Source organism: Clytia hemisphaerica, unplaced genomic scaffold (assembly GCF_902728285.1).
Source record: "Clytia hemisphaerica strain Z4C2 unplaced genomic scaffold, Clytia hemisphaerica genome assembly, whole genome shotgun sequence".
NCBI lineage: Eukaryota > Metazoa > Cnidaria > Hydrozoa > Leptothecata > Clytiidae > Clytia > Clytia hemisphaerica.
The window spans coordinates 74,272-85,904 of record NW_027103307.1 but is presented as its reverse complement, the minus strand read 5'-3'; the positions used below and the strand labels follow the sequence as shown (position 1 = coordinate 85,904).

Below are 11,633 nucleotides of genomic sequence, written 5' to 3'. Positions count from 1 at the left end.
TGACACCGCACCGAAAATCTTAGATTGAAACCATTTCGATACAAATCTTTCAAGGAATTAACTCTCACACAAAAAATGTGTTAGAGCTAGCTTCACCAAAAATCAACAAAACTTTCGATTACAATTTTCCATATGATATGCTTTAAAACATCCAGCTAGTTCCTTCACAGAGTATGGTGAAATAAAGCACAGGTAGCTCGCTGTTAACTGTAATATATACAATGAAATACCGTGTTGAAAAGAAGGAGAAACACTAGGCACAGGATATAAATCAGCTGTTTTTTAGAATAAAAAACAACTTTGTCATGTCAACAGTCTAAATTCAGGTAATCAGACAGTAAAACTTTTAACAAATGAGAAATTTTAAATAGGAGCTAATTCATTACATCATAATGACAGGGTAAAGGTGATCTTAATAATTAATCACGGCATTCGGGGCATTATATAAGGTTTTTTATCTAATCACCGTGCTTTATAGACCCACACTCCAAAGCACGGTAATTAGAAAAAAAATTCTTATACATTATAGCACTATTAGATCAGCTTTATAAACCAGAATGCCAAAACAAATATGTCTGCACAGAATAAAAGCATCAATAAGAGCGTTAGCAAATCAAGGGGTAAAAGTTGAAAGAGTCAATAAAAACACCCCTTCACACAGACACATTGGCACCCTTTTCCACTGGAAAAATTTGCCTAAACATCGTCCCCATTATACTCTAATTTTTATCCCTGCTGAATAATCGAATATGCTAATCCTCACTTCAAAATAGTGTGCTATTTTTTCCGTATCCGCTGAGTTTTTGGTTCGAAAACGATAATCCAAGTCCCAATCGAGTTTGGGTCCGTTACCTTCACTGGCTGAAAAAATCTTAAGGGGTATTAAGGGGTATATAAAAGCGTCTAAATATAAAAAAACAAGCAAATAATGCATTTCTTACCTTAACCAAGCAATGTTCAAATTTAATTTCTTAAATTTCTTTTTCAAACTGTTTTACTGCTTCCAAAATTCGCTTGTATACAATATCTCATCAGACGTCTTTGATAGTAAGGGTTAATAAAATCCAGTGGTTTTTGTGAGGTTTATACGGTTATGTTACTAGTCCAGGCACTTGGGTACCAAAATTTTTTACCCCTCTGTGCGTAGGGTTCATTTTTCATTATCTTTTCGTAATTTATATAGCTAAAAGAAATTAAAAGAAACGAAGAAAAAAGAGAACCCAAAGCTGATTAATCAAATGCAATAAAAAATATATAAAAATCTCCCATGAAGGTTTTAGAACCTTAAAATAATACTCTTTAAGCAAAAAATCCCCTATTTTCATTAATATGACTCACATTATATTTTATCCTTGTGTAATTTGAAAATGAAAATAATTTAAGACGCGTGAAAAATAACATCAAGATCTAAAGATTATTAAAAATAATTCAATTTAACAATTTTTATCTTTATTTTACTGATCTGAAACAGATAAACAATAAAAAGATGGGAATATTCTAAAAATTTCAGCCATACTGTACTTCTGAGAAGAAAAATCTTTTTGGGGACGACTTCCCCAGTGAAAAAATATCCTGAAATTTTACCCTCATAGGAAAACTGCATTGAACGGTATTCCCCTGAAGGATAACAATAATTGAGAATTTTAAAATTCCCATCCACCGAAAACAAAAGATCTTGGGGGGGGGGGTGGCATTTCCTGGGCTCTCTACACAATGAGAAACTTGTAAAAAGGCACCTGGGAAAGAAAATTTTATTAGATTTTGTCGGTTAAGTCTTTCATATTATGCTACTGTTTAAAAATTCTTACCCGTAAATAATGGGTATTTAATGGACGTTGATTCACGCTTTTTTATACGAATGTCCATGGTGAAAATGGTAAGAATATCACCATCATGGAATTTTTGCTACTCAAGCTAAGAATGCCATTTTTAGAGCATTTTCAATTATAAATTGCCAATTACCCCCAAGTAAGGCTCACTTCTTTCACAAAATTTCCAGTTTATGTTTGAGGCGTATGTACTAAATGTTAAATATAGTCTGAATTAGGATCCTAACCTAAGAATGTTGTAAGAATATTTTAGGATGATTTTCCCAAAAAGTTAAGAATGTCCATGATGAAATGGATTTACACCATTCTTATAAAAAAAAGCGTGTATACACGATTTTTATAAGAGCATCAAAAGTCTTCGAAGCCTTCATAGTTCTTAACTTTTTGAGGTTTGCCTAAAAATGTTTTTATTCAACATGTTCTTATGTTTACCATTTTGTGAATACTTTCGTCCTTTTCCCTAAGAAAATAGGTTGTTTTAGAGTCCGCAAAGCCTTAAAATGTTCTTAACTTGTTCTTAATATTTCTGCCATCGAAGCCTTATGTTCTTATAAAGTTTGCTCTTATTAAAAAAATCGTGTATCGCCGTTTGGAAACAGGGAAAGTTTCTTACGATTCTTTAACCAACATCCAACAGTAAAGTCAGCCAAAATAAAGTGAAACTAAAAGTTGAAGCGCATAACAACATTGAATATAAAGATCAACTTCTATTTCTTCAAATTCTTATGTAATATTATCTTATGGTATAGAATATAAGAAGTGTGAAAAAATCAATTTCTTTTCTACGATGGCCCCGAGGTTTCTCCACTTCTAGAAAAAGACAATTCAAGAAGAGAAGTAAAAAATGAAGAAGGGAAGTAAAAATTTTAAGAAGAGAAGTAATTTTTTTGTATTACTTCACTGAAAATTTTACTTTTATTCTTGATTTTTTTACTTCTCTTTCAAGCTTTGAAAAATGAAGAAGAGAAGTAAAAAATTAAAAAAATACCACGTGGTTTTGATTACAACCCCTGACGTAGAAAGTTTATTGTTATTACAGAGAGACCCCTTACCAGACTCCAGAGGATGTTTGTAATGGCAATTATGTTGATTAGTGTGATTAAACGTTTAAAGCTATCCCTTAAGCAAAAGTTATAAAGCTTTTCATAAATTATAAAAACACTTTGGGAGAGTACTTATATTTATATAATCTTTGTTGTAGGATCACGTGTTTTAGACGTTGTCTTGTGCTTTAAACAATTTAAAAAGGGTTAAAACCATTTTGGCAGCTCGCCAATGTAGAAATTTAATCACAATTTCGATACTTAAAGACATTTTACTCCCTTTTAAAATTTTTACTTCCCTTCTCGAAATATTTACTTCCCTTCTTTAAATTTTTACTTCTCTTCTTGAAACTTTCAGAACTTTTTTTAGAAGTGGAGAAACCTCGGGGCCATCGTACTTTTCAATCTTAATACTGCAATTATGAAACTTTGAGAAGGAGTAATTGAAAACCGTAAAGAAATAAAGCTTTGGAATTTTGAACATTAATATCTTACATTTCATAACAATATTTAAGGTTGGGCTATTCATGATATTTATGACGTAGTGTTTTCTACGGAAATACCCCGGTTTTAACCATTAGTGGCAAATTGAAACACAAAACTTTGCCACTACTGGCAAAAACCGGGGTCTTTCCGTAGAAAACATTACGTAATGAATATCATGAATAAAAGACATCCAGAATATTCGTTCACAAAAAATATATCGGTTAAAAGTAACAAACAAATGTTTACTTAATTCACAGTGGACGTCAAAAAAACATTGGATAAACGTTAAAACAATGTCAAGCGACCGAGCAGGATGGCACTTACCGTTTAAGGAAAGATTTCTAATTGACATTATTTTTACCCATTCAAAGTATACCTTCCCAGGCAAAACAGACTGGAAAGTACAGTAACAATGAAGGTATTAAAAAAAAATTTACTACTGTAAATGTCTAAATACATCAAAATTATTTCTATGAGTTTGTGCAAAGTAGAAAAATAAGTCAGCTGGGTCAACTTAGAAATCTAGATAATCCTATTTGGAACTCCTAATACTTGATAGACGAAAAGGAGATAACAATCATGATATCAATGCAAAAATTTTGCTAAAAAGATGAAAAAGAGGGATATTTTTGTCAAAAATTTCCAGTTTTAATTCTAAAATACACGTTTTTTATAAGATCATCCAGCCTTCAGCCTTCGGATATTCTTTACTTTTTGAGCTTTAGGCCTAAAAATGTTCTTAAATTCCCAATTTAAAATAGTGGTTTTAGAGTCCGCAAAGACTTAAAATGTTCTTAACTTGTTCTCAATATTTCTGCACTTTTTTAGCAAAGTGACGTTAGATTGCTTCTACCGCTACAATGCAACAACATCTTTTTGCCAATTTATATTTTTACATGTAAAGTACAAGATATATTGTACTCTTTTTAACCAATCAGATTGCAGATGTTTTTTGGATCGCCGATAAACGCTCTTATAAGAACAAACTATATAAGAACATAACTTTAAAGCGACTTTAAAGGGACATTTTAGTAGGGGGAATTTTGTTCGATTTTTTGAGATCGCTGGATTGTTTTGTTAGTAGCACTAGTTATACTAAAATTTTCATTAATTTTTAACCCTATGATTTTTGCCTGAGAGCGTCATATTTGTCCGAAAATCACACCAAAGTGCCCGAAAAAAATTTGGAAACATCGTAATTTCGATTCCCCTACCCCTTTGCTTTCCAAAAATGTATAACAAGTGCTTTGACCAAAACAATCGAGCGATTTTACAAAATGCCCTCTACTATTTTCTGTTTTATTGTGTAATATTTGAATACTTTTGTTCAAAGACCTTATTAAAATGTTCAAAAAAATATAAGATAAATTTTAGTAAGAGATCATGAAAACCGATCAATTTAATTATGTATCACTCATGAAATTAATAATATAATCTACCACTAGATAAAAAATGATGAAAATCAATGAAAATACAGAATCTAAAAATTTGAAAATATCATCATCGTAAAAAAATGTAAAAATATAAAATACACCTCTATATTAATATCCATACCTTGTTAATGCAAAAGTACAAGAAAAAACTAACTTTAATAAATCATTAGATAAACACAGATGAGATGTCACAGTATAAACAGACCTTTAAGAAGGTTTTCATATCAAGGGCTATCGGTTAGGTATAGAAACCAAAGTCCATTAACTTTACGTGGACACTTCCATGTGGAAACCACCCTGTAGAGAATTTTGAATTTCGCTGACTAGTTTCTACATAGATTAACAAAGAGTAAAAGTTCAAAGCGAATGGATTTTTAGGGCAAAGATCGTTTGCTGATTTTGACTCTTAATGTGCACTTTGGGAAGGAAAATATACCATTAAGGACCGCACCTCATTAACCTTGAGTGCCCCCCCCCCGGGTCGTTTAGTAGAAGGTAGAGAACGCATCATAAACAAAAGCGCGAGGCAGGTGGTGGTCATTGTAAATACAGTGGCTTCTTCGTTGAAATCGAGCAGATCTAACTAACTCTAGCTATCGAAATAGAGAGATTATTTTTCAAAGAGAGTCATTATCGATTGTGGTGATATGAATTTTTTAACATTTATCAGTCCAGCTCAAACACACGTCGTAACCCTTTCAGTCTTTCAGATCTTTGCACTTTTTGAATAGAATTCAAAAGTTTTGCACCGGCGTCTTGCGTCCGTTAAGAGGTAAGGGCGCCTCAAAACCAACCTGCTGTCTACAGAATTTAATACTCTTTCCGATGGTAGCTACGAAAGTTCCGGGAATCTTTTAGCTCTGGAGATATAGCCTGGTTAAGTTTGGTCGCGAAGGAACCCGCTCTGTGGGTCTCTAGGACTGAAAGGGTTATTTATTATTCGGACGTCGAATAGACATTGTTTACATCTATCAACTCTTGCCCCTTAAAGTTTCAAGTTCACCAGAGTTAACAGACGTCAAGTGTCTGAATTCATTACATTAACATCTCTAACATATGATACATAACGTCAATCAACCCTTGTTAACTTGAACCCAATCCCCTTGTGATGTTTGGTGTTTGATAAGGATAAGGTATAAGGTGTTTAATAAAATGTTTCTTTGAAGATATCCCAATCATTTATTTCGTCCTTCGCGTTCCAAGCTTTCTTCTTGCAACATGTACGCAGGTGAGTATCTACCATCTTTCAATAATAAACTTTGGTTCTTAAGTGTATTCTTAGGGTCACCCAAAGAAGTATATCCTTCATCATACAAACGACAATAAGGCAAATCAAAAGTTCTCAAAAAATCCCATACTTCGGCATACGACCAATCTAGGATTGGGAAGACTCGCATGTAACTAGGCCAGCTAACATCGGTCATCGTAAATGATTTCAGTTGCGATGAGTAAGGATCGTGACGTCGTGTTCCCATGATCACAGCTTTAATCTTCGGGTGCGATTCTTTCAGATTTTCCAAGCCTTCTTTAATACTAGCCGGAATAACAATCATATCAATATTATAATTCGCTTCACAGTTTTTAATAAAATCTTGAGCTTCTTTAAACGGGTTAGCATTCTTTAAATACAGCCCTGTGATCCTTTTAGTATTATCGGGGTAGAATTTCTTGATAAATGCAACGTATAAATGCAGAACGGCAGTGCAGTCCTTACCACCATTGAATCCAATACATATTTCATCTAAGGAGTACATTTGAATGGTTTGATTGAAAACAGCATATGCAGACTTCAAAGCAGATGCAAGTGATGTTGTATTGCTTGTATCGAGATAATGCTCCATATCGACCACTGATAGGGAATTTACTGTAAAGAAAAGAGAAAGAATGGAGTAGATTAAAGGTTTTGTTTTTACATAAGGGCGATATTGTTTGCTTACTCATCAATTTTAAGGGTTTCAAACTTTTTCACATTGGATTAATAAGGATGTGGAGCAAGATTGGTCAGAAAGAGGAAAAGAAAAACATTTTTTGCTTATATCAGCATAATATAACAATAGACATACACTGTCCTGATATGAATCACGTGTCTAATATGAAACGGGATCACTTATGTAAAAATAAACCTTTTTAATTATGCATGTGCAAATGTGTGTTCTTACCCGGAAAACGCATAGCTTCAAAGTTCATCCAAAGCCTTAACAATGATACCTTAAAGGAAGAAATTTTCACGGAAGATGTTTTCGCGAATTAAGGTCTCGAAAATTGCGTGAAGGATTTTCTTGAATTTTTTAGGGATAAAAATTTAAGTGAATATCGTCCAAGGTGGTTTTTATTCATTTAGCGGAAAAAATTTCTTCCCTTAAGGTAGACGTTCTTTTATAAGAACAAAGTATATAAGAACATAAGGCTTCGATGGCCAAAATATTAAGAACAACTTAAGAACAACTTAAGAACATCTTAAGGTTTGCTGAGTCTAAAACAAACCATTTCTCAAGTAAATAGACAAGATTACTCACAAAGGATTTACCTTGCTTTATATTGCTATTTTCTGAAAGATACACTCTTTACTATTACACTGTCGAACGTGCTAACCGCACTGGCTCAACTTCAGTATGTTTGAAATCATTAGTAGGCCCTATTGTAAACTTAATGGCTTAAGGGAAATTTTAGCATTCAAAACTAGTCTCCAGGCCCCAACAAGAAAAATGTTTTTAAAATGAAACATGTACCCCGAGATATTCACCCAAGGAACAAGTATGTAAAATTTCAACCAAATCCGATCATTTTTGAAGCCTCCAGGCTGCCCAAAAGTTTTTAGCCTCGTTTTGAGGCTAAAACTTGAAACCACGCCCCTAAAAATCAAAATTTTGAAAACATGAAAAAACACCCCCAGATATTCACCCAAGGAACAAGTGTGCCAAATTTCAGCCAAATCCGACCATTTTTGACGTCTCAAGGCTGCCCCAAAGTTTTAGCCCCGTCTTGGCGAAAAATCGTGACCACGCCCTTAAAAATGAAAATTTTCAAAAAATGAAAAAAACACCCCATCGGGTATTCACTCAAGGAACAAGTGTGCAAAATTTCAGCCAAATCCGACCATTTTTGAAGTCTCCAGCCTGCCCCAAAGTTTTTGTGACGGACACACACAGACAGACATTCTCAGATTCTAGCTCAACTGAAGTTGAGAACTTATATAGGACTATATTGTAGGCTATATAATTTTCATCCTCAAAATAATATCCATTAGTTTTTAAAACATTCTTTTGGACAGCGCGTTTTTTATCAATATTTTTGGAATATCTCATCTTTTCTACTCAAAATAAATTGAAATACTCATGTAAAAGTTTTCATTAAGAAAAGTTGTCTTAAACAGGAGATACCCAAAAAACAATTTAGTACGTTCTAAAATAACACCAACATATGGATTCAGATGTATAGTAAACATTATAATAAGCCAAACAACGGTGATAAACAGACAGACAGAAAAGAAGTCGAGATATAATTAACTTGAATTGAAAGACCTCGTTAAACCTGTATTAGAAGAAGTCGTTGTAGTATTATCGAAAATTTCCGTAAACTGTCGTGACAGTCTGCTCATTAAAAGCTAAGATGCATACGTCGTTAAGCTGGAAGTTTCAAACAGACTTCAAAAATACTATTTCCAAATAAACAATCATCCAAAGTAAGCAAAAATTGCCTTGAGGCAAGATGGTTTCTTACGGTAAAATGTAAAGGGCTGTAAATCCAAAAGGAACAAAAAAGTCAGCTTTACTTATTATGTAAGAGGAAGTCTAATGAGTCGATCATTTTAATTATCAATCGAAAAAAAGATAAATAGCAGACTTAAATAGCATAATTGATGCAACCTTTAATGATACCTTAATCGTTTTGGAGCATTAATGTTAAAAATCAACGCAATTTCATCCTTACATGACACAAAATTGAAACCTCCAATATATATTACTCAACGACTTTTCTCAAGTTTGTATTAATCGAGTATAAATACCTGACTGAAAAATTTAGTTTACTTAAATGTCTTAGGTTTTGGCTAGAAAAACTAGAAATCTCTTAGCTTTTGACTAGTCTTACTAACTTAATATACAATTTGGCAATAATTTCATCCCCGGTGGGAAAATACCCTGGAATTTCAGCCCCACTGGGAAAATGACTTTGATTTCATCCCCACTCGAAATTCTATGTTTAAAAATTGTACTCCAAAATCATCCCCACTGAATTTTTTACCTAGGAACAATAGAATTTCTATCCCCATTGGGAATTCAATAGGAATGTTTATCCCCACTGAAGAAAAAAGTTCCAGTGGGACTTTAAGACAGGGGTGTCTTGCTGATTACCTTCAGCTATCGATTATCAAAAATCACAAAGTGATCGCATTGCTTTCTCTGTGTCTATCTTGCCCTACCGTTATTGTTATTATATGATCCATGAAGCCCCGTTTCTTCAAAAATGCCATGATATGATCTCAAGTTCTCCTACAACTATTTAAGCAATCGTCATAGAGAAGGGAACATTGAGAAATAAAGAGGATCTCTCAAGATCTTTAACTCATACACAAACAAAACATAAACATGTAATGTATCCAAAAGTATTAAATATAAACAAAAGTCATACCTTTATAATGATTCAAAAGTTTTTCTTTCATGTTTAGACTTTGCAAAATATACTAAAACACGAGAGGCTTCTGATGTGGAACAGTGTGAGAATTGCTTTATGAGAGAAAATTCAAACTTTGGACTTTTTATCAAAAGGAGATTTGCTTGCTTAGGTTGCATAAGTTATATAAATATGCATTCTTTGTGTTGTACTAATTAAATTAGTTTTTGACGCTGTCAAAAGTCACAATAAAAGACTAGTGGGCATTTTCTGACAAGCCAATAACTAGTAGTAATAAGTTATAATACAATACTGCATACTATTGAAATAATTTATGTACTTTGAACTTCCAAAGATGAATTATAAAAGCGAAACAATCGGATAAGACATTCCAATAAAAAAAATCTAAACTTCCTTGAACAACATTAAAAAGGGGATGAAAGCATCTAGAAATATTGTCTGAAATAATATCATTATGCAAACATTATATACCTGTAAAGAAACTATTATTGAGAAAGTTACATTGTTTTTAAAAGTGGACTACTGTAATTTCTCATTTTACTTTCATTCTAGAACCAAGAGTTTTCTCCGAATCGAAATTAGCTAATCAAATCAACCTAGAATTTAAGGATTAGAAGAATAATTAAGAATATTGCAGGATTCCTAAGCCATCTTTTGAAACCTTGGTAGCGGAGACTAAACTTTTAACACTTTCCCATAACTGTACATCCATTATGTACCAGATGTTTATTAAAAGTTTGATTGATTTAGGAAAGTCACCAAAAAGAGAACCATTATTTTCTACTTGAGGAAAAATACTTATTACAGTAGGACAAAATTTACCCTAACAGATGAAAAATGAAATTTTTGAATTAGTCATACCTACCCAAAAGGAGTCTATGGACTATAGGTCTTGAATCAAAAGGAATCAAAAGTGAGTTACTCACTTTCAAGTAAAGTCTTGTAAGGATCTTTGTCCAAATAATTTTTGTCTCAACTGTGGTCAAAGAACCAAGATCAAAGATGGTGCAATTTCTGATTTATAAAATAAACACTTACACTGTGTTGATGAATACAGTCTTGATCTTTGTTGACATTCTTTGCTTGTATTGATCAACTCATGGTGGTCTTCTCGTGAATTTGGTTCACACTTCTTGACTGACACAATGATTTGAGAGGGTAGTTCTTTCATGAGCAAATCAAATGCACTGTTCAAACTTTCTTGATTTTCAGATTCTAATGTCAGCTTTACTTTGTAAATATCATTCAACATCGGATAAGACCCAATACTAACATCAGGGAATGCATCATCAACCTTTTTTATTTTAGCTGATATTTCGTCTTCATTTACAGAGATGTAGATTTTCATTAGATAGAATTTGTTTTCTGCCGAAAAGAGATACTGGTTCACTGTAAAAGATTTTTGCATGAATTCAGGAACTCCAGGAAAAATGAATACATTATGTACATTCATCAAAGGATATTTACTGATGTCCCAGTTATTGGATCTTGTCCTGTTATAAGTTTGGTAGATTCAGGAAGTGTTGCCATTTTCAAAAGCCCAGGGGAAAGATCTTCCTTCGATGTCAGAAGCTTAATTTTTGTAACAAGATCATATTACAACAAGTGGCTCATTGAAAGCTTTTGAGACTGCCTCAAATGTTGTATCATCATGTGTGGGTCCTATCCCGCCACATGTAATTACAAAGGAATAATTGTCTGAAAATATTTTCACTTCACTGGCGATCTCTTGAACATCATCAGCAACAAAGGAGACTTTCTTGACATTGACCCCATTTGTCCACAATTTTGACAAAAGAAAGGATGCATTTAAGTCTTTGGTATGTCCTTTCAGTATCTCATCTCCAATGATTATAATTCCAGCATTTTTTTTTCTGGCAGCAGCATCTTCAGCAGAATCTTTTTTGGATGATGAAGCCATGACAAGTTTATCGTCTTTAACGCCAAAGAACACAGTTCGCCGATATAATCTTATTGATTTATGATTACACTTACATTTAAACAGATTAGCGAACCTGAACATTTCAAAACATCAATTCCATTGTTAGATTATTTGAAAATACAACAAGGAACCTTCTCTAAATCCTTCAAAAATTGTGCAAGTTTTGCGGACAGAAAAAATCGACCATCTTGGATTGTGTTTTGACGCTGATAATGGGACTTCCTTTTAGTTCGAAGTCCAATGGGGTTTCCTATGCACAATCGTTTTC

General features: G+C 33.1%; 1 protein-coding gene across 1 annotated transcript; it reads right to left on the bottom strand.

Annotated features, from left to right (window-relative positions):
* Nucleotides 1-5,784: 5,784 nt before the first annotated feature.
* On the bottom strand, nt 5,785-11,546 carry LOC136812288 (FAD synthase-like). The gene is given in 4 exon segments (XM_067068785.1): nt 5,785-6,655; nt 10,462-10,897; nt 10,900-11,020; nt 11,022-11,546. Coding segments are annotated over 4 exon segments (1,671 nt in total). The 5' UTR covers nt 11,447-11,546; the 3' UTR covers nt 5,785-5,966.
* Between the last annotated feature and the right edge of the window lie 87 nt (nt 11,547-11,633).